General features: G+C 49.7%; 1 protein-coding gene across 4 annotated transcripts in view; it reads left to right on the top strand.

Annotated features, from left to right (window-relative positions):
• The window catches only part of CLIP2 (CAP-Gly domain containing linker protein 2), a 164,747-nt gene that overhangs the window by 123,765 nt on the left and 15,750 nt on the right, over positions 1-25,232 (top strand). For 3 of the 4 annotated variants that reach the window (XM_075904303.1, XM_075904302.1, XM_075904305.1), the window contains 7 exons: positions 7,484-7,544; positions 13,514-13,618; positions 15,529-16,473; positions 20,711-20,768; positions 22,790-22,873; positions 23,361-23,517; positions 24,428-24,587. In XM_075904303.1, coding sequence (XP_075760418.1) covers positions 7,484-7,544; positions 13,514-13,618; positions 15,529-16,473; positions 20,711-20,768; positions 22,790-22,873; positions 23,361-23,517; positions 24,428-24,587 — 1,570 coding nt within the window. The remainder of the gene's footprint in view (positions 1-7,483; positions 7,545-13,513; positions 13,619-15,528; positions 16,474-20,710; positions 20,769-22,789; positions 22,874-23,360; positions 23,518-24,427; positions 24,588-25,232) is intronic. The other variant, XM_075904306.1, reaches the window with a different exon arrangement.

The following is a 25,232-nucleotide window of genomic DNA, read 5'->3' as shown; positions in this document are numbered from 1 at the left end:
ACCCAAGGGGTCTAAGGCTGCCTGGCTCTGACTCCTGTAGCCACATCATGTCTATGCTTGGCTGTATCTTGGAGAAGCAATAAACCCTTCCTGTTCTACTGGCTGGCGGAGTCTGTTCACGCTGCTACAGGGGTGCAGGGTCGGGGGGATCCCCGACGCGCCGTCACAACATCCCTCGTATTCAGTGTTCTCAGCCAAATCAGCTCCATTGCTATGAACGTAGAGGACTCTGAAGAGGAAAGTCATCTAGGAACTGGACTGGAAGGGCCCTGCCGAGTCCAGTCCCTGGCTATCGCAGTCATCCTTTTCAGAACTGTATCAAGCTCCCTTTTCAATCCACTTGGGTTGTTTCCCGCACTACTCCTATTGGGAGATTGTTCCCAAACATCCCTCTTAAGATGGATACCAACCTTCTTCTAACTCCCAGCCTCCAGGTATTCATGGCCAGTCTCTTTCCTGGACAGAGAAGGGTATGGGAAGCTTTGCGCTTAGGTGGGGGATCGTTTTGGGTCTCATCCAAAAGGACTAGTGAGATTAGAACCACTTGGTTGCTGTTTAATACATGTCGTACTTAGGGCAAAACTCGCTATCAGCCGCCGCTCATGGCTGTTGTCTCTGAAGTGCCGCCGTTCCCAAGATTACACTGTACAGAACTCAGCCGTTCCCCAGCACTTCAAAGAGCGTTGCTGGGCATTAGAGGTATTAGCCTGAAGGAAAAGTCATTCAAGGAGCCATTTGGCATGAATATCTTTGGAGGAGGAGGGATGAGATGAGGGTGTCATGTCTGAGGCCTAGTAAACCGAACAGTGCGCCTCTGTATATTGCGAGTATCCAGTTGCGTGCTGGGTAGGCCCTGCTTTGTTGTTCAGTCAGTCTTCCTCACGCCGGTGAAGAGTGTCCGTGGTACTGCACCAAGACAATGTGCTAAGCTAGGGACGATGAACCTTTTTTGGGTTGGGGGCCACTGACCCATGGAGAAATCAGTTAGGGGCTGCACACAAGTGATAAGCCAAGTGAGACCCCCCCCCCCAGCTGAGAAGGAGGAAGACAGTCAATAAACGAGGTAAATACAACTTAGATGGGGCTATAAGGTAGGTGCATAACTGGCTGGATAACCGTACTAGAGAGGAGTTATTCATGGTTCACAATCCTGCTGGAAAGGCATAACAAGTGGGGTTCCGCAGGGGTCTGTTTTGGGACCGGCTCTGTTCAATATCTTCATCAATGATTTAGATATTGGTATAGAAAGTACGCTTATTAAGTTTGCAGATGATACCAAGCTGGGAGGGGTTGCTACTAATCTGGAGGATAATAGGGTCATAATTCAAAATGACCTGGACAACTTGGAGAAACGGTCAGAGGTAAATAGGATGAAGTTTAATAAAGACAAATGCAAAGTGCTCCACTTAGGAAGGAACAATCAGTTTCATACATACAGAATGGGAAGCGACTGTCTAGGAAGGAGTACAGCAGAAAGGGATCTAGAGGTTATCGTGGACCACAAGTTGAATATGAGTCAGCAGTGTGATGCTGTTGCAAAGAAAGCAAACATGATTCTGGGATGCATTAACAGGTGTGTTGTGAGCAAGACACGAGAAGTCATTCTTCCGCTCTACTCTGCACTGGTTAGGCCTCAGTTGGAGTATTGTGTCCAGTTCTGGGCACCGCATTTCAAGAAAGAGGAGGAGAAATTGGAGAGGGTCTAGAGAAGAGCAACGAGAATGATTAAAGGTCTAGAGAACATGACCTATGAGGGAAGGCTGAAGGAATTAGGTTTGTTTAGTTTAGAAAAGAGAAGATTGAGGAGGGACATGATAGCGGTTTTCAGGTATCTAAAAGGGTGTCATAAGGAGGAGGGAGAAAACTTGCTCATCTTGGCCTCTGAGGATAGGACAAGAAGCAATGGGCTTGAACTGCAGCAAGGGAGGTTTAGGTTGGATATTAGGAAAAAGTTGCCAACTGTCAGGGTGGTCAAACACTGGAATAAATTGCCGAGGGAGGTTGTGGAATCCCCATCTCTGGAGATATTTAAGAGTAGGTTAGATAAATGTCTATCAGGGAGGGTCTAGACAGTATTTGGTCCGGCCATGAGGGCAGGGGACTGGACTCGATGACGTCTCGAGGTCCCTTCCAGTCCTAGTATTCTATAATTTTATGATTCCTCATATTCCCCTCACACACCAGAGCCGAGGGAGGCCTGGGCTAGTAGATTTTGTGTGCTCCAGCCCTGCGGGTGGGTGGCAGGGGGGCTGGAGCAACAGTGCTGCTCCCCAATGCTGAGCCTCGGGGGCCAGATTTAGGCAAGCCAGGGGCTGCGTCCGGCCCCTGGGCCTGAGGTTCCCCACCCCTGTGCTAAGGGGAGCACTGTTCCCAGATTTCCCCGCTGCGTTGGGGTATGCACGTTTATGAGGGTTACTCTTCTGAGGGGGGTTGATACTTGTCACTGTGCTACCTGTGTTACATGGGTTCTCCCATCTGCCAGTTTCCTCCCCATGGAACTCTCCCGCAGGGTCGAGGTTCCCCAGGGCTGGGTTCTTCCCACGCTAGAATCAGATGAACACTCCCCCCACCAGAGCGCTTCTGAGGGGCCCGGTTATCAGCACTCCCACGCTGACCCCTTGTCTCTGGACTCCGGAGGCTGGGTGGACAGCAATGCCGAGCTGTGACCCTCACGTGCCCTTGGATGCAGTGGGCTGGGTTAAACGGCACTTGGAGCTGCCACTTTCGTGTGCCCCCCTGTTTCAGCCTGTCTGTCCTGACTTTCACGCCACGACCATTCTGTAGGTATCCCACTTGATGAGCAAACTTCACAAGATTCGGGGGCCACAGGGGGGTCTTTAGCTTGGGTACAAGCAGCGTTGTTGCAGAGTGAATGGGGGAGCCAAAAACAATCCCTTCTCCCTCCGAGAGGGAGGGGGGCAAGCAGCTTAGCCATGAAAGTTATTTATTTCTAGGTAGTCACCATATAAGGGGAACCAAACCAGCAAACCAGTTACAATATTAAGTCTAGCTTAAATCTGATTACAAAAGTTCAGGCTAGCATACCATAACCCAGCACATAAGTCAGAGTCGGGAGGCTGTACCGAGCGAGAGGGATCTCACTAGTCTGTGAAGGAAAGTTTGGGGTTCCCACGTGGCGGGGTGGGGCAGAGTGTTGGAGACCGGCTGAACAGAGTCCCCAGCACAATCAGGCGGGAGAAATTGAAGTCCTCGTAAGTGGTGAGGAGTCCTGTGGCACCTTATAGACTAACTGCAGTGTAGGAGCATAAGCTTTCGTGAGCAAAGACCCACTTTGTCAGATGCATGTAGTGGAAATTTCCAGAGGCAGGTATAAATATGCAGGCCAGGATCAGGCTGGAGATGACGAGGTGGATCCAATCAAGGAGGATGAGGCCCACTTCTAGTAGCTGATCTGGAGGTGTGAATTCTGAAAGAGAAGAAGCTGCTTTTGTAGTTAGCAAGCCATTCACAGTCTTTGTTTAATCCAGAGTTGATTGTGTCAAACTTGAGGATGAACTGTAGCTCAGCAGTTTCTCTTTGAAGTCTGGTCCTGAAGTTTTTTTGCTGCAGGAAGTTTTTTTACTTCAGGACCAGACTTCAAAGAGAAACTGCTGAGCTACAGTTCATCTTCAAGTTTGACACAATCAACTCTGGATTAAACAAAGACTGTGAATGGCTCACTAACTACAAAAGCAGCTTCTCCTCTCTTGGAATTCACACCTCCAGATCAGCTACTAGCGGTGGATCCATTCAAGGAGGCCCACTTCGTCATCTCCAGCCTGATCCTGGCCTGCATATTTATACCTGCCTCTGGAAATTTCCACTACATGCATCTGACGAAGTGGGTCTTTGCCACAAAAGCTTATGCTCCTACACTTCAGTTAGTCTATAAGGTGCCACAGGACTCCTCGCCACTTTTGCAGATTCAGACTAACACGGCTACCCCTCTGATACTTGAGGTCCTCATGGAACTGAGGCAGAATTTAGCTCCAGGCATGGGCACACTTTATTGAGCATGGGCAGGGGGTTTTGGAGGGGCACTACCATAGTTCAAGGAGAACACTAGATTTGTTTAGGAGTGAATTGATGGCTCAAGGGAGTATTCCAAAGGGGTTTTGTTCAGCTAGACCAGGGGTCTCCAAACTTTTCAGCCCGAGGGCCGCATTAGCTATCAAACAGCAGTTCGGGGGCCGACTACACACTTGAGGTCCAAATAAAAAACAATCAAAACATGGATGTTGTTTTTAATTATGTATTTAATATTATTTTATTCAGTTATTATTTAATAACACATTCATACACTACACATGAACACCTGTATTAGTGTGAATGGTGAAATTGTTTCCTGGATGCCAAAATAGCAGACATTTCTGGCTTTAGATTTGTTGTCCCTAACATCAACAGTGACCTGAGATTATCATCGGACAAGTTTGTTCTCAAATTGCTCTTCACATATTTCATTCTTGAAAATGTTTGTTCACACAGGTATGTTGTTCCAAAGATTGAAAGGTACCTTGATGCAAAAGTTTTGACATTAGGAAAGTCTTCCTTGGGCAAAAACTGGTAAAAACCCACCAGTCCTATTTTGAACTTGTCCCTAAGGAGGTCATTTGCTTGCAACTCAATGACTTCCAGCTGCAGTTCATCTGGGCAACTGGCCACATCTGCTTCAAATGGGTTTTGAAACAATCTCACTTCTTCTGCCTTTGAATCCAAAAAGGTCTCCACGGGCCGGATGAGAGGGCCTCGCGGGCCGCATCCGGCCCCCGGGCCGTAGTTTGGAGACCCCTGAGCTAGACAATAAGAACTGATCGTTCCTTCAAGAGAGCTCCTGATTCAGTGAGGCAGTTCCAGGATTTTGGGTACAAACAGAGGATTTATTATTAGAACTGGTCTGATGATGACTGAGCTGGGTGGGTTCAGTAGCATCCGGAGCAGAGATTTCTCACCCGGCTGTGCTTTCCTGCTTTCCATGTCTCAGAGTTCAGTGCAGTTCTTGCCGTGGAATTGCTTTTCTCCATTCTGCGTGTGCGCCAATGGAGATGCCGTCCTGGCCCAACTTCAGTGCAGAAGAGGTTCGGGGTGTTTCCTTAATCCTGCCCCCCTAGTCCGGAGGGGCCTAGATGGATCTTCCCCTGCCTTTTCGCTGCTTTTTGTAAGTCTCCCTGAGTATTCTGCCCAGGCTCCCCAAGAACACAGAGCAGGTAGGGAACAGCAGCAACCATTTCCGCTCCAGCGTTATCTGGAAGTGGCAGATCTTCTAGCACGGCAGGGTCCGGTCAGTGTGACTGAGAATGAGCCGCACGTGGCCTCTGCTTTCTTAGCTTGGCAAGAGACAAAGGGTAAGACTCTGCCAATATTTCTAATAGCAACTTGATACGGCCAGGCTTTGAGAGCTGTCTGCTGCAGGAAGGGGAGGGGCAGCCTGAGCCGGCTGCACCCTTGGAAGCACAGATTGATCCAGCAGGAGGCTGTACTGTGTTGCCAGTACCTTTGTTTTCTCCAGGGCCGCGAGGGTGGGTTATTCTCAACGGCCGAAAGGAGAGCGAATCCTGAATCGCGTTTGGATCGTGCCCTGACATTGACCGAGTGTGCGCTCGTTAATGCTTGAAAGGGGTGAGACTGATGCATTTTGGGAAAACTGGGCAGTCAGCAAAGCCTTTCTCTGAAATATCCCGGTTAACTTCTGTCATCAGAAAGTAGAGACACTCCCAGCAGGCGGTGCGTCTGAGCCAGGGGTGGACAAAAGGGCCTCCGCGGGCCGGATCCAGCCTGCCAAGGGGGGTGGATCCGGCCCGCAGAGGCCCTGGTGCTCCCCTTCCCCCAGGCCAGTTAGGGCCTACGGGCAGGGGAGCCCGCAAAGCCGCCTCGTGCCCTGCTAGGAGCACGCTGCTGGCAGGGGAGGTGGGGAGAACGGAGGAGGCTTTGCGAGCTCCCCCACTCCCAGGCCCTAATTGGCCTAGGGGCAGGGAAGCGAGGGAAGTCTCCTCCTACGCTAAGGGCATGGGCACCTTGGGGGAACTTGGGGTGAGGCAAAGGCACTCCTTCCCCCCCAGAGGAAATATCTTGGCCCCGCCCCTTCCTGTACAACCCGGGGCCTCTTCAAAAATTTCCGAAGTGGCCCCAGGCAAAAAATGATTGCCTATCCCTGATCTGAGCCCTATAACCCTAGTTATGGGACCCAACCTTCTCCGGAGACATTTCTTTCCTACCCTGCTTTGCGAGGTGATAATCATAAAGGCAACTGTGGGAAGAGGAGTTGTCCACCGAACATGCGGTAGCGTCCCTGTGCCTGTGCCCCAAATCTCAGCTCCTTCAGACAGCGCCCTCCAAGGACACGTGCCGGCACAAGAGACTCGTGTTGCTGAATGCGCCGAGAGAGAAAATCTGTAGTCAGCCAAGTGAGCCGGAGACTCCATTTACAAAAAGCCTTCAGCTCGTGGTGAGAGGATCAAGATGTTTCCCTGGGCTGTGTCTGTGGTGGTTAAAAGGGAAATGGTGACTTTTTATTTGAAAGACACCCCATCTGAAGATGTTCCCTCATGCGCAGGACTCGTTCCCAGCTCCTGCTCCATGCTACAAGAAGTAAGAGATTATTTAATCAGAAACAGCTGAGCGCTTGCCTAAGCAACAGCAGATGCCTCGTCTAATTGGAAGAGGTTTATACAAGGAAGCTTATTTTTGAAGTTTGATATTTACATACAGAGCTATTTTTGTCCATGATGGAGAATCACTGAGTTCTTACATCTAGTTCCCAGGGCAACATCCTTCGCACAACTTGGTTTAAAAGGAATCTGATAGAAGAACAAAGAAGGCTGAAAAGGCTGAATTTGCCAAGGAGACTGACTCGCAATTGTATCATTAGTGGGGTTTATTTTTGTTGTGGAATTGTGTGTTGGGGGTGGGTGGGAAGCTGTACAACATTAGTGTCTTGCGATGAGTTGTTCTGCCAGCCTGGTTCATTGTTCCCGAAACGTGTGTGAAATGCTGCCCATCGTCACCCATGAAGGGAAAAGCCCTGATGGTCTGTGAATATCTGGCAATGAATCCTTCGGCTCTTGGCGCTGGAGTTTCCCATCACTTGCCTGCAAAATGCATCAGTGAATAGCTGGCCTAGAAACTTGGCTCGGTCCCATGAGGCCAGTGAATTACGGTCAAAAGCCAACTCCTCCAGTAAAACGCCAGTATCCAAATGGAGGTGTATAGTACAGCAGCCTTGCTCACTGGAGGAGTGTGGTATGGCACATTACAGACAGAGAAGTATCTGTTTTGCATGAGTTATGCTAATTAACGCATTCCCAGAGTTCTACAGGGACTGCTTCACTTCTGCAGAGGGGTTTGCATATATGGTGTATCCATACCCCACTTTTGTGATCCTCCTGTGATCCTTTTGTTTTTTGAGAGGCCTTTTGTGGCAGCTACTTAATGATAAATGTGTAATCCTGGCATTACTGATTTTGGCCTTTTTCCCCCATCCCTGCAGGAAAGTGGAGGACCTGCAATTCCGAGTAGAGGAAGAGTCCATTACCAAGGGGGATCTGGAGGTAATTTGCAGCACACTTACTCTAATGTATTGTCTGCCGTTGAATTTGCAACTTTCCTTTGACAATTTCTGCTGCCTTTTGCTCCGCTCTGTGGCCAGGCTGGGTAAGTCATTGCGGGGTGGGCCGGAGGGGTTACATTGATAGTGAATAGCAGAGACTGAATTGTGAAAAATTCCCCCCAGTGTGTTAGCTGGTCGTTGTTATTCCTAGAGATCCACTTGAGGGTAACCATGACCAGTTGGCCTGGTTTTTAAATTTGACTTTGTCCTAAGTCATTAAACATCCACATTAATTAAATTGTGGGTTAATACAGTAGAACATCTCTTTTCCCACTGTCCAACCCTTGGCCTTAGCCCGTTGCTCATTATTAGCAGGTTCAATCAGGTGTGTGATCCCATATCCAATGGGAGAGCAGCTTCATCCCACCTCCCTTCTGGGTATGCCGCAAAGTCTTCTCTAGGCCTTCATCCTCCTTTCCATAAAGGAAAAGCAGCGTCCAGAATCTCCCCTTCCCTTTTCCCTAGGCTCTAGAACGAGGCTCGTTAAGTCAGCCAGGAGTGCGGAGGGAGCTGCTTCAGAAATCAGTAGTTCAGCAGCAAATCAATAAAAGGCCGGCACCTGGCTGAGGAGGCCAACCCTCTCATTACGCAGTGCTGGAGTGTGGTGTGTTTTTTCTGGACAGGAGAGAAACAGAATGGCTTTGGGCCCCTTTAAGAATTAATCGCTGCTTTTTATTGAGAGGAGATGACCCAGCAGCAGAATGGGGGGGAGGGAGGGGCGGATTGAGAGTGTGCAAACCAATACTGTGCAGAGAGCTTTGCTGAAGCTTTGCTTTTGCCATGAGCAGTGGCTGCTGGATTTAACCAATCGGGATCATCAGGATGTAACGGGGCTTTTGGAAGGTGGGTTTTTTCTGCAGAGAGAGACACCTTGGGGTGGGTCTTCACTGTGCCGTGAACTTGGGATATTCCTCAAGTGTTGCTACCAACCTCCACACCATTATTTGCACAGAAGATCCTCTCACCCATGCTTAGTGCTGTCAGCCCAGGCTACCTGGCCCAGCCGGGGCTATAGGCTAACACCCGAGTGAGATGCTCACTCAGGGCTTGTCTCCTCTTACAGGGAGATTGACGCGGTGGAGATCTCCCAGGGTTCGATTTAGTGGGGCTAGTGAAGACCTGCTAAATCGACCACTGATCCTGCTCCCGTTGGCTCCAGTATTTCACCAGCTCACAGGGAGTAAAGGAAGTTGACAGAAGAGTTTCTCCTGTCGACCTCCTGCTGTGGGGATGCTGCAGAACTTCAGCCTAAGGTGCATCAACTCCAGCTAGTTATTCACGTATGTGGAGTTGCATTATCTTAGGTCAATTTTCTCCCTAAGTGTGGACCTGACCTCACGCTGGTAACCTGCCCCCTTTGCAGGGAGGGCACAGGCTACACCACTCAAGTGCTGCTCATCCACCAGTGCCTTCCCACAATTCCTCTGTGCCCCTTGAGGGACAGATGAGTTCCCCCACAATTCACTGGGACAGATTTGTGGAGTGGCACAAAGAACCATGGGGTGTGCCCCCCCGCAGTGTCAGTGAGGACAAGGTAACTTGGCATGGCTCAGCCAGCAGGGCTGCTCATGTCCGAGCTAAGAGGTGCTGATCATCTGACTTAATATCTCTGGGGTGAAGACAGACCCTAAGGCAGCGGTTCTGAACCTTTTGCGGAACACGTACCCCTGGGTCTCAGCTAAATACATCTCGTACCCCTCTCGGTAATAACATTTTTTTTATAACTAAATTCAATAAATTACCTGTACTTGAACCTCACGTACCCCCTGAGAAGGCTTCACATACCCCTTGGGGGTCCATGGACCCCCGGTTCAGAACCTCTGCCCTAAGGGATTGAACATGATGGGGTGGTTGAGATTTTCAAAAGCGCCTAAATGGCTTAACCGGACGCCCTCTTGAAAGTCAGCTGGACTTGTGCTCCTGGGTCAGGTTTTGAACTTTCCCAGAGGGCTTTTCAGTTCTGTGAACACGTGTTCCCGAGGAATTGTGCTGGGACGGCTAGCTGGTTTCATGTAAAGCCACCCTAGGGCCACCCAATGCTTACCACTCTGTCTCGACCAGCTGTGTTCAGCTGTGAACTAGCCCAGCGGAGGTAAATCTACACTGCAAGTAGACATGCTCGGCTGTGGGGCTCAAGCGTGTGAGGCGTTTTAAATTGCATTGTGACTGTGCAGCTGGGGCCACAGCCCTAGCTCAGGGATCCTCCTGCCTTACAGGTCAGCCAGCGTGGGCCAGTCTTGGGTTTTTCATTGCAGTGTAGAAACGCCGTAGAGGTTAAAAGCCCAGTAACCCATTCTCTGCCCTCCCATCTTTTCTACCGCTGGCCATCTTTGGGGAGCGGTGACTGCAGCGTTTGGAACCCAGGAGGTTCTGGGGTTCATTCTTCATGAAGAGGCTCTTGCACATCGTCCTGGCATGGGGGGTTCTGAGGCTGCCAAGCACCATCACCTCCCCGTGGAGTAAGCATCTCGTGTGTGTCTTGGTTCTCGGGGCTTCGGGAGGAAGTAACCAGAAGTTTCTTCTGAACTCAGCCTACTTGGGCAACAGAGACTCTAAAAAGCATTCGACTCCGTGCCTGTGGGGCGCACGTAACAGGCATGTTAGGGTTTTAAATAGAGCCTGACCTACCTCAAAGGCTGCGATGTTAGCAGCGACGCAAACGTTCCCAAGGGCCTCTGTGCAGGCCGTTCTGTAAAACCGACGGCTGTGCTCCCAGCCAGCCGTGCTTTAGGCATAGAGGTGACATTCCGGCACATCCCATTGGGAGAGGGTCACCGTGTCCGCATGCAGTAGCATCCCTCTCTGCGAATGAGCAAGCACAGCACAGTCCGGAACATTCATTCAACCGCACTGTCCAGTGGCCGGACCTTTTACTGCAGGGTGTGAGCAAGGTGAGATGCTGTATTTGGGCAGGAAGGGCCCAGCGCAAAAAGGTGACACAACCAAGGGCAACACTGTGCAGGTTAGACGGGTTTTTTGACCACCTGGAGTCTGTAGCTGCAATTTTAGCCGCAAAGCTCATATTCAGATGGGGGATTCTCTAAAAGTCAGAGATGTCTGCGTGACGGGGGAGTCAGCACCCCAGGAGGGGGTCTTCTGACACCTCACCCTGTCACCGTGTGGATTTTTAGGGAGGAACTGTGAAGTTTGCTTTCAAACGCCTCGCAAAATGAGATGAGAAATTTCTAAGCAGGGTGCTACTGCTTTAATATTTAGCCCTTAGAAAATGGGAGGCAAATGCAAGAAAGCACTAAAGCCTGTTTTTAATAGTGGGTGAACTTGTCATAGGAAATGTTAAAATCTTTAGGAGTTAGCGTGGGGTGCTCCTTTGCTGCAATTCAGGATAGGGCCCATGTATTCTCGTTAGAGATTAGCTATTCATATAGCACATCGTTTGTGGGTAGTAATTAGGGTTAAAGTGGGAGCTGAGCCTTAAAGTTTGGATCTGGAATGTCCTCTGATTGTGGAGTTGTGTGGATCTACTCTAATTAGGGCTGGATGAAAGGGTTGGTATGAAATAAGAGATGACATGTGAGTTCATCCTGATGTTGAAAAAAACTCCTATTTGAGGTCTGGAAACAATCCTTGAACTTCTTTATTTTTCATTTCCTGACGCCTCTGGTCTTCCAGGTTCTGGCTAACAGCGGGATGACTGGAATGCTAGGAGAAGCTGCTCTGTGGTATTTCCAGTTGAGTCAGAAACAGAAGTACCAGCATCCAGAATCTTGTGAGAGAGCCGGGGTGAAAGTAAAAGGGAGGCCTACCAGTGTGCTCCGCACTGGAGTCCTTGGCAAGGGGGTAGGCTATGGGTCCCCAGAAGGGGCGGGGTCTCTTCCAGCCAGCCCTTCATGGCCTCTGGTACCATGGCTGGCAGGCAGGAGTCCTGGGGCTGCAGCAGTGATTTGAGGGGCTCAGTGCTCCCAACTGCTGCTGGGTAGCTGAAAACCCTGCTGGGCCCTTTTTTAAATTTGCCAGGCCCCGGGGCAGCTGCCCCTTTTGCACTCTTTCCCCCCTCTCCCGCATCGACAGCACTGCCCCCTCTAATATTTTCCATTATGTGAGGATTTTTTCCATCCAGGTGCAGAATAATTTTTATGTGCACCGAGTCATGTGCGAGTGTGCACCACCAGTAGGAACACATGACCTAGAAGTGTTGAAGTGCTGCCACAGCAGCACTTTAAGGGAGGGCGTGTACAGACCGATACTGGTGACTGGTTCTTACCAGTAAACCATATCAACCAGCACCGGCCAACTTTCATCTCTGGAGAGAACTTCTTCTTTTGAGGTTCCTGGACTCGTTTGGAAATGAATCAGCAACAGACCCTGTTTTTTCAGCGCTTATACCTGAGCTGACCCTTTGGAGAATGGGGTGTGTGGGAAATGACCAGCCATCCTTAAACAGATTCTGAATGTCTGGGGTTAGAGTTTTCTGAGCTGAAGGTTCAGTTCAAGACATTAGGCTTGCTGCTGTAAATTCACAGTAATGTCATTGAGGTTAATGGAATAATACAGGATCAGTGGCACTGAAAGTGAGACTGGAACTTGGTTCAGCCCTTAAGAACGAGATCTTAGAGCTGTGTGGAGATGGGGATAAAAAAATATTATCTCATGCACCTTTTCTTGCTGTATTCATGGCTACATGAATACAGCAAGTGCCTGGCAGTCTGGATTTTCATCATAATTGAATTGAAATGTAATAATATTTTCCAGACTGCGCAAAAAAAAAAGAAAAAGGAAAAAAAAAAAAGGCAGATTGATGCAAACTTAAATTTTCTCCATTCACAGAAAAGAAGCCAAAGCACATTCATGATATTCCACATTCAATCAGATTGTAAAGGAAAAAATACAAATGAATAGAGGAAGGGGCGGGGGGAAGCGGCAGAAAATTGGCTAGTATCACTTGAATAACCTGATAGTCCTGGCCACTTTGTGGTCTTGGCGGATCATCTTTGTATTCTATAGAAAATTGTTCTGCAAGTTAAAATTGTGGAAACCAAGTTTGCATCTGGAATCTCCTCCTGCCTCATTTCTTCCCAGGGAATTTCAATTTTACCGATGGCTAGCGATGATCTGCTTAAACAATCATTTTGCTATTGATAAGAGTGCTAGGGCCAGGGACATAAAGCCAGCACTGTTGGGTTCTAATCCTGGCTCAGCCACTGAACTCGGGCAAGTAACGTAATCGCCATGTTACCAGGCAAACCGAGTCACGGGGCTGCTGAGACGCAGAATTTGAAAATCACTTTGAAATCCCAGGACATAGATGCTGTACAAATGCAAAGCACTTGACTATGCAATTGTTTCCCACTTACATGAGGTATATTTTCTGGTATTGTCACTACCCCCTTTACAGTTGAACTTGCTTGCGGGCAGTTAATGCATAGCTCAGACTCTCTCTTTACTGCAAAAGGTGAATGGCAATTCCAGTAATGGGCAGTGCAGTGTGCAGCTCAGCCTGTAGGCAGCTGCCAGCGGTTCCCCTTGCGCAGTGTGAGCACAGACCCTATGCTGCATGGTCTTCAAATGATGCATAGAGCTTGCTGTGAATCTCTTGGGTTGTGAAGTGTTTTTGCTATGCCCTCCCCCTTCGGGAAAGCACGTAAGCACCTGCTTAAGTCTCATTGCCTCTAGTGGGATTGAAGCACCCTTCTGGAATAGGGATGCTTTGCTAAAAAGGGCCCTATAAAAGGAGCCCGCTTAAATAACCACCCTGAGGGCCATGTAAAATCCCTTAGTAGCCTATTTCTGTTTGGATGAATTTTCCTGCCTGTTGAGACCTTTATTCTCCTCCCATTGTGAACTGCCTTTCCTTGTCTTGTACACTGAAGATGATGTTGCAGCCTTTTCTCTCTGTTTTCTGCTCTCTCCCTTGTTGTTGTTGTTTTTGTTTTCTTCCCTATGTGTGACCAGACTCAGACGCAGTTGGAGCATGCCCGAATACGGGAGCTCGAGCAGAGCCTGCTGTTTGAGAAGGCACAGGCTGAAAAACTCCTCAGAGAATTAGAGGACACCCGGGTAATCCCATCCCCACTGCCCTGCCTGCAGACCAGCCTGCTTGTCAGCTGCAAATTTTGGGTTTTGTTGTGGTTTGGTTTGCGTTTGGGTTTCCATGGTTTTTGTTTTGTTTACGTTGTTTGCACTCCCTCTTCAGAAATAGTAGCTCCATCTGATGTTCCCCTCACGTCTGTGTGTGGTGGCCCGTTTCTGTCTTGAGTTTGCTTCTCAAACCCATGACGCCATCTGACATGAGCGCTTCATTCGGTTAACACCGCCCCGTAAATAACAACGATTAAACCGTACACCATTCATTTTGCTTCCCTTTGAGCTACAGGTGGAAAAGTGGCGTGACAGTCAGTGCTCAAATGTCCTTCCTCCTATTGTACGTGCTGCAATGGGAGAGAGACGAAAAGGATGGAGAGTGTAAATGGAACTGCCCCAAAGTCAGAGTACTATGCTCTGGTCGCGTGGGCTGGTTAGACAGGAGCTGTGAAGGTGGGAGAGGGTATCTAGAGGAGCAATACATCAGGGCTTTGAGGAGCCTTGTTTGGGGAGGGGGAGGAGAAGACTTTTCTGGAAGACGTAGTGCGGTGGGGAGAGCAGTTGATTTTAAAACAGCCAGCAGGCTGTGGTGCACAGAGGTGGTCCATCCTCCTGGTCAGACCCAGAGTCCAAGCCAGGGGTCAGAGCTGGGGTTAGGAACCAAGCCAGGGGCCAGAAGAAGATTCAGAAACTGAGGCTCAAGCACAGGTCAGGAAATCGCCCAGTTGCTCAAACAACTTCCCTGTGTCGCCTTCTGACTTAAATTGTATGGCCGGTCCAACTGGGGAGGCCGATCGTCATCTCCAGGCACTATTCTCATGGGAGGGGGTGGAGTTCTGCTCGCCCCTCACGTCCAGTAGTTTTGGGTGGGCTGCCCAGGAGGGACCAGGGTGTGAGTGCTGCCTGGGAGCCTGTGGGCCCTGACATCAACTTGTCAGTTGTGAATCTGTAGAGAGCACCCAAGCCCAGCTTGGAGTCTTCCAAACTGGTGAAAGGGATTTGAGCTCCCCTGCCCCCACTCCCATGAAACGTGGGGCTCGGGCATCCAGATTCCCAAGTCTGACCAACCAAAGAAATCGAATGGGTCAGTTCCGTGTTGGCGTGAAAGGAGTAAACGTTGTAGCTTTGCTTCTTCCTTTGTTTTTACATTTCGTCTTAGCAGGTCTGTTGTTCTGACCCCAAAGGTGCCCACACAACCCACGACTTCACTGTGATCATCAGTCAAATCAAGCTAGAAAGATTACACTCAGAAAGCTAAGAAGCAGCTCAAACACCTGTCATGCAGTGTAACCCATGGCCAGCAGTTGATTATCTCACATCTTCTAGCATCCTCCTTTTTTACTTTGCTAATAAATTCTAACATGACTCCATGTGTGAAATTCCTCTTCCTTTTACACCAGGGTAAACCACACATTGGTAAAGGCACTGTAGGCTCCCAAGAGCTGAGCAAAATCAAAAGGAACATTCCTAATGTGGACTATCTTGATTTTATATCTGTCCTGTTCCTGCGTGTGCAGCGAGTCACCTGGCAAGCAGCCCAGTTCAGAAATATTATGGTATTTTAGGACATTATTTTTAATAAACCTTGTAACCTTTTCATAGATAATATGACAGCAGTTGTTCCAAAGAGGCATGTTGTTTCTGATGCAACCCGATGGTTCAAATTGGAAGCATGCCTTAAAAATCCACATAAAGACGTTGGTGCAAGAAAGTATTGGTAATTACCCTGGTGCAAAAACTAACTGGATTGAGGATATGTTTCTTTTGAAACTTTGGCTACTACTGTGCTTGGGGTTTGGCTGTCATGGGAACATGTCTACTAATGAAAAGCAGGCAGCGAGGAAAGGTGAGAACTTACTTTGTGTCCTTTTGTTTTATTGTTTCAGTTGACTACGGTAGCAGAGAAGTCTAGAATCCTTCAGCTGGAGGAAGAGTTGAGTCTCCAACGCAGTGAGGTGGAGGAGCTGAGACGATGCTTAAGGAACTCCAACCAGGCCGAGACCCCAGACCATGGCGTTGGTCTCCAGACCGAAGCACTTCGCCTGCGAGACCAGCTGCTGTCTGCCAGCAAGGAGCACCAAAAAGAGAGCAGCCAGCTGAAGGAGAAGTATGAAAAGACCCTGAAGAAGTACCAGCAGGAGATAGAGAAGCTGAAAGCACTCAATGAAAAATACTCCCAGGAAATTGTTGACCTGAAACATAAAGTTCAACAAGCCACCAATGAGAACATGGGGCTGATGGACAACTGGAAATCCAAGTTGGACACCTTGGCTTCTGACCACCAGAAATCTCTGGAAGACCTCAAAGCCACCCTGAATACAGGCCCTGACACCCAGCACAAGGAGATAGTTGAGCTGAAGGCCGTGGTAGAGAGCATAAAGATGGAACACCAGCTTGAACTGGAGAACCTTAAAGCTAAGCATGATATCGAGACCGCGGTTCACATAAAGGAGAAAGAAAGCCTGAGGCTGAAACTGCAGGAGGCCAGCGATGAAGTAGAAGAAAGCAACAACAACTGGAAAATGCAGCTGGAAACCAAAACAAACCAGCACCTTCTAGAACTTCAGGACATGAAGGACAAGTGCCGAGATGCCGAACTGAGAGTGCACGAGCTGGAGAAGCTACACAGTGAATACAAAGATCAGGCTCAAGCAATAGCTTTCTTGAAAGAGCAGATTTCTCTGGCGGAGAAGAAGATGTTGGACTATGAGACGCTACAGAAAACAGACGCCCAGAGTAAACAGGAGATCCAAAGACTGCAGGAAAAAGTGCTTGTCCTAGAGAACAAACTGCAGTCCATGGAGGCTCTGCATCCTTCTCAGCATGCCAACGTATGGGTTTGGGCTGTTCTGTCTGTTCTTTCTCCCTAGTATTCCTCATAGGGTTAACCTGGTATCATTTGCATGGGTGGTGGGTGAAGGGTGGTGGGTGCCCCCTCTGCTCAGGCCTGGCCCCCCATGGGAGCCAAGCCGTGTTCCCCCCGCCAAGCAATGAAGCAGCATTCATCCCCAGCCTCCTCAACCCCAGCACCACGGGGAGGGCGAGTGGCACATGCCCCCTGCCTCCCTGGCCCCAGAGCACGGGAATGGAGGAGTGGGCACAGCTCCAGCCTCCCCAGCCCAGAGCACAGAGAGGGCAGGCGCTAGGGACAGCAGTACTCCGTCCCCAGTACGCCTACAGCAAGCATTCTGGGGGTGGAGTGTGGGCGGAGCCAGGCAACGCCTTCCCCCGCCTAACGCACCCACCGCCCATTCTCATTTGCTTGGGCTCCTTGGCTTTAAAGCCGTCTGATATTTTTGGTTCCCCTTTTATCCATCTCTTGCTCTGCTCTTCTGAGCAGTCCCCGTCTGTGGCTGGGCGAGCCCATGGGAGGACGGAGGAGGGGTTGCCTGCGCCGGGTGGAGGGGTCTGTCCCGTGCGAGTTCAGGGAAGTGAGGGCACTCGTAAGGGCACTGCTCTGTGTAGGGAGCCGGAGTAGGAGGCGTGCGCTGGCGGGCCGGAGTGGCTAATGCCGAGGCGCTTCCTGCGCTCCGTGCACGTGTCGCTGCTACGGAACGGCTGAACCATGACCATGGCGCAGGGGAAAAGACAGAACTGGTAAGGGATAAGGCCACTGCCTCCCCTAGGACTTCACCCAAGGGCACCCTTCACTCAAGGGAAGGCAGTGGGAGCCAGGAGAGAGGCAGGCTGCTGTGTGGTTAAGCCAGGAGACAGAATTGGGACATAGTGGGTGTGACTAGACTACAGGGCTTTGTCGACAAAACTAAACCTGCGTCTACACTACCGCCACGTTCTGTCAACAGCAAGTCGACAGAACGCGGCAGTTTTGTTGACAGCAGTAAACCTCATTTTAGGAGGAATAATGCCTTTTTTCGAAAGTACTCTTTCAAATAAAGGCGCTATTGCACGCAAACTGTGCTTTTTCAAAAGAGAGCATCTAGACTCTCTTTCGAAAAAGCGGCTTGCTTTGTCGACAGTACTGATCGTAGTCTGTCGAAAGAGAGCATCTAGAGGCTTTGTCAACAGTATCTGTCGACAAAGCCTCTGTCGAAAAAGGCGTGCAGTTTAGACGTAGCCAGTGTATCTATGCTGGCTCTGCCACGGAGCTGCTGTATCAAGTTGGGAAGGTGCATTTCGTTTCTGACGGGGCATCGGTAAGTCCCTATCTGACAGGGGTGTTCATAAGGGTGGGTGAAATGGGGTAGCTGATGGGGATGCTCTAACAGTGGGGGAGGGGAAGTCTGCCACTCAAAGCACGTGTCACACATGAGGATATGGCTGACTTAAAGGTGACTCATCCGTGTCTCAGTGCTGATTGAAAGACAGGCAGTAACTGTCATAACGGTCATAGCTCTGGAGGAATCTGTTCCTTCCGAGTTTATTATATGAGCCTGCTTGTTGTGATGTCCTGCTGCCTGTCTCATGGTACCCTCCCGTCTCGATGAGATGACCTAAGGAGAAAGGAATCGCTCTGTGACTTATTCACACCACTTGTGAATAGGAAAATCATTTCAGGGCCTCCGAATGTTTGGATCCTCTTCCTGTGCTTGCGCTTTACCCCAGACGCTAGCTGAAAAGAATACTCAAAGCAAGAGAGAGCTCCTGTCCCATTGGGACACAGACAGCCACAAGCGAATTTAGGACTATGCATTCTTTGCTTGTGAATACGCAGTTGAATGGTACCCAACTGCTGCAAATGAAGGCCCCAATCCTGCAAACATTTACTGTGTATTTAATATTATCATCAGGACTAGTCCCATCGGTTGCACGCTTGTAAAGTTAAGCAGCTATAATTGTGTTTGCCGGGGAGCAGCTTAATACTAGTAAAGCAGCAGGTGTATTGGGTGTGAAAGAAAGGAAAGAATCAACGTGAGAAGGAAGACTCTTTAAGCATTGATTAGTGGTATTTTAAGGGGTTTCCGCTGGGCACCCTCTTTTCTAGTTAGGCCTGGATTCCAAGTACAGAGGAGACAAGTCCAAAAGGGTAAAGTGTGGCACCCAAAGCCATAGAACCAGGGGCCCAGCACCGTTGTACTCAGGAGAAAATACACTGTGAGTTCCTTGGTAGAAAATGCCAGGGGGACGTGAAAGAATTTCTACCTACATCCAATCCTAAACCCAAAGAAGAGTAAATAAAAAGAACCAGAGGTCCAATCCAGAACCCACTAAAGTCAATGGAAAGACTCCCATTGGGTTTGAGGCATGCGATTGGGCTCAGTGTCGTGAAAGAACTAAGAGTCAGAGAAAGCAATCGTATTGACTGTCTGGTGCAAATGAAGGCCACGAAAATGCAGCGTTGTTGCTTGAATGAATGCATGAACAAAAGCAGGAGACTCCCATTGAAAGAGGAAAATTCTGGTTTTTTAGCTATCTTGGTGAAGCTGGGGGGACCTAGAAGTGCTTAAAGCTGAGCAGCGTTAAGATGCGCTGCTGCATGGAGGCCTTGGCTGTAGCTAATCCATGCAGTTGTCCCTTATGGCCAGTGGTAGGAATCGAGTCATGGTAGTTAAATGGTGAAGGGACAATAGTGAGCATACAGTAACATGGCCCCGAGACAGGTACAGCGTGGCAGCCCCTGGGGAAAAATGAAAAAAACCCAAATGGGGAGCAGCCAAGGGACTGGATTCTACTCCACGGTGACCTTTTGACTTGTTGCCCTTCTTATGGGAATCCAGTTTTGTCTGGTTTGTGGCCACCGATCTCATGTTCTCCTACAGCTGCTGTTGCTTTAAAACCGTCTCTGATCCCTTGCTGTGGGTGGCAGGAAGATTTGTCCCAACGAATGCCTGTGGCATTAATATCAGAGCCCTTCGTGCTTTGCAAGGGCTGACAGTGGTCTAAATTAAACACGGCTGCCTCCCATCGCCCTGTCTCAGAGAAAGGTCCACATGATACAAGTCTGGAATTAATTGTGAAAAAGCTAAAGGGCTGAGGCTGCAGTTCATAAGAACGGTTGTACTGGGTCAGACCAAAGGTCCATCTAGCCCAGTAGCCTGTCTGCCCACAGTGGCCAGCGCCAGGTGCCCCAGAGAGGGTGGACCGAAGACAATGATCAAGTGATTTGTCTCCTGCCATCCTTCTCCAGGCTCTGACAAACAGAGGCCAGGGACACCATTTTATCCCCTGGCTAATAGCCTTTTATGGACCTAATGTCCATGAAATTATCTAGCTTCTCTTTAAACTCTGTTATTGTCCTAGCCTTCACAGCCTTCTCTGGCAAGGAGTTCCACAGGTTGATGACACGCAGTGTGAAGAAGAACTTTCTTTTATTAGTTTTAAACCTGCTACCCATTAAGTTCAGAGAAACACTTAAGCGTGTGCTGCTTTTTTGCTCTGAATCAGGCACTCTGCATGTTGACTGTAGCGTGTCTGGAGTCACGGCTGTAAATCCCATGATTAGTTCTGATGCCAGCTTAGAGTGAAACCAAAAGACACCCAGAAGGAGTCCGAGGACCAGCCTTTATTTCAGGAACTTGCAATTTGGAGGGATCCAACTTGACACCCCTTGAAGAAGCTGAGCACCTGTTCTTCAATCCTCAGCCCTTTATGGTGTCTAAAGCTGAGGCTTCAAGAACAGATACACCCCAAATTCCTAGTTGATGATGAAAATCCAAAAAATGCCTTATCCAATACGGCCCAAACATAACCCCAGATCAGCCCCCGGCCCTCTAGCTTTGGGGCGTGTGACCCCTGCATCCAGAGTTTACGGTTGATCCCATTCCTAACGATTCTTTTTTGCATACTCTAGAAATGGAAACTGGGCCTTTGCTTTGATCCACTGTGAAATTTGAACCTTCCAGTAAGATAATGCCAGCTCCTCACCTCACTGCTTAGCTGTTCAAATGACTTTATTTTTAAAAAAACATCACCTGTGAGATTTCTTTTGAAAAAGGGGGTAAATCTGATTGGTAAGATATGAAGACCAAAGATCGTTAGTGCCAATCCTGTTCCTTATTCTTCCTGCTGGAGTTTTAAATTAACGGACTGTGGTTTGATTCTCTGGAATAATGACAGTGAAGAGTTAGTGGGCGCATATGTGCAGCTATGTGTGTTTTACATTTATTTCAGATGATTGAAACGAACGATATTTCAGAAGAGAAGATAAAGATGAAGCAGGCTATGGAAGGTAATGCATTTTGCTGACATGCTCCTCTTGCAGCTGCTTGGTCACTCTTCCGCCCTAGCTAGGACGAGTTAGCTGAAGTGGGCTTGCAAAATTTACGTCATCTTGGTGCTTTTGTGTAGGTTGCACTGGTTGACTGGCTTTTTCACCTGTGTGGCTGTCCAGTCTGTTTGAGCAAATACAGTGGAGGACTCTTCTTCCAAAGTCTTCGCCTCGCCCCTACAATATGGGCCAGGACCCCAGCGGGTGAAAGTGGGCAGTGATCTATTGTCTGGCACTGATTTTTACAGCAGCCGAATCTGGCTCGTAGAGCAAAAATCAGTCCTGTCAGAGAGGGATTAATGGGAATGCTGGATGCATGCTGCAGTTGAGTAGAAGAATTGGGAGTTTTCCCTCCGTCTTGCTACACATTAGATATAAGCCTGAAATGAAATCCTAGATCTGGACACACTTGAACTTTGGATCAGATTTGGTTCGGAGCTACAATTTCACAGTGGTTTCCGTCTCTGCAATGAGCCAAACTCTGGATCTGAACAACTCCAGAGTCTGGAAAACCTTTGGCCTGGATCCATGCTTTCTGCCCTGCTGTGTGGAGGCATCCTTGTTTGAACTGATGCAGCTTGCTGCTGCTGTGCATGGTTTGAGTGTCATGCAGCGCAAACGCTGGTTAGTTCATGGAGCATCTTTCATGCACCGTGTGGATTCAGACTGAAATATTTTCATGCCCTGTTCTCTTCACCCCACGCATGCGAGTTTTCATTCTGCCACCTTTTCTCTGCCCTGCAAATATCACGTGGGTGTGTGTGTTATACCCAAGCAGATACTTGAGTGAGAGTTGGATAACTAGGGTAGGACACCAGCACGAGGTTTGGTCCCTGCCCTGTGTCCACCAGCAGCTGATCTAAGATGGTCAGTGAGTGCATGTGTGTTTGGCTGCAAGTTCTCTTGAGTCTAAGCTCAGAACAAACCATGCTTAAGCAGGGCCGCCGACAGGGAGGGCAAAGGGGGCAGTTGCCGATTTAAAAGGGCCTGGGGTTCCTGGCTGCCATCACTTCTACTGCAGCAGCAGCTGGAGCCCCCGGCCTTAAAGTTGCCTCCAGAGCCCTCGTGTGGCATGGACCAGGCACCTTGGAGATCTGGCTGTGGGAGGCAGAACGGGGTCCATCAACACTAAGGGTTGGCTTCTGGGGGAGCCAGTAACCAAGGCGCCCCCCTCCCCCCCCCACACACACACACGGCCCAGCAAAGTCCATCTCCTGCCCTGTGCATAAGTGTATTAAAAAGCTGTCTCCGATTCGGGATGTTGCAGCACTTCAAATCTAAGGCTTTGATTGGATTGTGTACAGGGGCCACCTCCGAGTCTATCTTGGCTCTTTTCATCACCCCTGCCTGCCAAGGTGGTTGGGGACAAATGGAATCGTATGGAAGGCTCCTCTGTTTGCTTTATCATCATGTTTCATTCATCCTTCCTTCACTTGTCGGCTGCTGTTTAAGCCCATCCTCTGGTGTCTGGCATCTCTGCTTCACTTAAGGTCCAATGGGGATGAGATGCTCCAAGACACAGCCCTGCTGGTGCCACCCATCTCTGCCACTCTCGAGAGGGTGGATGCTAGGGATGTAAAATCCTGTTTAATCAGTTAAATGTTATTGCCACCGGCCCTGCGGGGTTGCCTGTTAACCTGTTACTGGCACGCACCACCTGGTAAGGGTTACTGGCTAACAGGTTAACCTTTCACATCCCTAGTGGATACTTCTATGTTTGCATCTGTCTCCAATTTGGGCCGTGGAACTAGAACCCTGTGGATATGTACAGTTTGTATCTGCATCCATATCTGCCAAAATGAGCCACGGATACCCGCATCCACATCCCGTGGATGTATGAGGATTTGCAGGACTCTACATGGAGCTCTAAATGTCTCTATACCACCGATGGCCTTCCCTGTGTGAGCAGGCAGAGCAGTTACCAGGATGTAAACTATCTCTCTCTCTCTCACCTCTCCCCGTACCCTTCTGTTCACCTAAAGATCTGCAAGATAAGCTGAGTAAAAGAGATAAAGAGGTGTCGTCCCTGGTCTCCCAGACTGAAACCCAAAAGGCCCAAGTAAGTGGTAAGTTTCCCTTATCCAGTACTGGTGGGAACTAGATTGTGGTGGTTTTGTACCTCCTGGTGATATAGCCACAAGGACCCATTGGCTGGGCCCTGATTTCAGGTGGGCAGGGTACACCCCAGCCCTGTTCCCTGGCCGGAGCACCAGGCACAACGGGGTCAGCTCTCATGCCCAACCAGTGTGCGTGGACCTGGATGGAAAGTGGATGGGCCACAGCCCAATCAGGTCCACCCATGGGTGGTCAAATATTGGAATAAATTGCCAAGGGAGGTGGTGGAATCTCCCTCTCTGGAGATATTTAAGAACAGGTTAGATAGACATCTGTCAGGGATGGTGTAGACGGAGCTTGGTCCTGCCTTGAGGGCGGGGGGCTGGACTCGATGACCTCTCGAGGTCCCTTCCAGTCCTATTATTCTATGATTCTATGATAAAAGGCACATCGGTAGGGGCTAGTAGACTTTTTCCTCCCCTTTTATTCTTCCCTTAGCATTGGAAAGTAAATGCAAAGCTGGAGAGAAGAAGGCAGAGTCTCTGCTGAAGGAAAAGAAGCGGTTGGAAGCGGAGCTGGAGACCTTGTCCAGGAAAACCCACGATGCGTCAGGCCAGTTGGTCCTGATTAGCCAGGAGCTACTCAAAAAGGAAAGGTTCGTCTTTTAGAAGCTAACTAAAGAGGCTGAAGGGCCCAAGCATTTGTCAAGCCCACTCTGGAAGTGGCCCTATTGGAGTACCGCGATTCCGTGCACAAAAAGATGAGCGGAATGATTAAAACCCAGATTTCAACTTTCCCAGCCTCTGGCTTCTTAGGATGTTGGGGGCCAGGTTAGTGTTTCAAAGGCTGGATTAGCCAGAGCGTTCAGCTCCCACCACTATCCCAGGATTTCAAGGCGCAGCTCAGCTGCCATGGAGGCACTGAAATAAGCGGGCAACATTTTTAAAAAATATTGGCCTTTTGGATGTTGAGCTCCATGGGCAGTCGGCGAAGGTAGGGCTGGGCAAGCACCCAGCCCCGCCCCTTCTGATGAGGCCCCGCCCCGTAGAGCCAAGCTGCCTCCCTGCCCCCACTCCCACCACAGGGAGGGGAGGGAAGGAGGATGGGTGGACAGCTCGCATCCCCAGCCTCCCCGGCCCCAGAGCACCAGGAAGGGCAGATGTGTAGCCACCGCCTCCCCAGCCGGGAGCGCAGGCACCGGGGGCAGCCGCACTCGGCCCCCAGTAGACCTACAGACAGCGTTCTGGGTGCGGAGTGTGGGCGGGGCCAGGCTGGTGTTTTGGGAAGGCAAAGCCTCACTCCCTCCAGCACACCCGCTGCCATGTTGCGCTCTTTTGAAAACCTGTCCTAACGGTGGGGTCCAGCCGCAAAGCTGAGGGTGCTGATGTGAATTTTCCCCGTGTTTCCACGGCGTTTGGACACAAGGTTCGTGGCTTGGCCCCTCTCTCACACCCCACCTCGTGCAAAGCTGAGGGACGTTGCAAAATGTGACCTCCCCCGGGCTGTGCCCAGAAGAAGACCGAATAAACGTTCCTCTTTGCAAGGCTCTTTCCATCCCTCCCCAGGAGCCTGAATGAGCTGCGAGCTTTGCTACTGGAAGCAAACCGACACTCGCCGGGGCCAGAGCGGGACCTGAGCCGGGAGGTGCACAAAGCAGAGTGGCGGCAGAAAGAACAGAAACTCAAAGACGACATCAAAGGGCTGAGAGAAAAGCTGATAGTGCTGGTGAGAGCAAGGTGCACCCCTCCTTGCTGGTTGTTTGGGAGGGATTCACCTAGCTCCTGTGTTTGGGGGGGTGCATGTTTGTGGCAGAACAAACAAACGTGGGAAGAATTCTCACACCCTGGGGATTCCTTTGGTATATTGGAATTGGCCGTAATTTTTGGAATGTTGCTGTCATGCCACAAGTTACACTGGGACTTCCTTTGGTGTCCTGTGTATATGAACCCAGTCTGTCTGCAACACCCTTGGCTGTGTTCCTGGGAGCTGCAATGCACCCCCATCTCTAAGGGCGGGGCCCACAGGGAAACACCAGAACCTCAATATTCTCGATGGCTCAGTGTCTTTTGAATGCCTTCATTTTTTCATGCCCCATTTAAGACACTCGATTTAATACGCCCTCAAGAGTGCTAACCTTCAGAGGGAGAGCATTCGGAATTCTCTGAAAATCCGGCCTCCGTGAGGGATCTCGGATTGGGTGCCTAACAGTGGAGAATTGGAAATGACTGGTCATTTCCAATCTTTTGTCTAGTTCAAGGCCTGGTTGCCAGTGGAAAGAGCTGTCTGCTGATAGCAAATCTTTGCAAAAGTATCTTGCTGGAGAGCAGGCACTGTCATTTTATTGTGAAATGTCAAAATATGGATTATGAC

The sequence above is a fragment of the Pelodiscus sinensis genome, chromosome 21 (assembly GCF_049634645.1).
Source record: "Pelodiscus sinensis isolate JC-2024 chromosome 21, ASM4963464v1, whole genome shotgun sequence".
In the NCBI taxonomy this organism is placed as follows: Eukaryota; Metazoa; Chordata; order Testudines; family Trionychidae; genus Pelodiscus; species Pelodiscus sinensis.
Note: the sequence above shows the minus strand (reverse complement) of the source record. Positions and strands in the feature narration are given on the sequence as shown.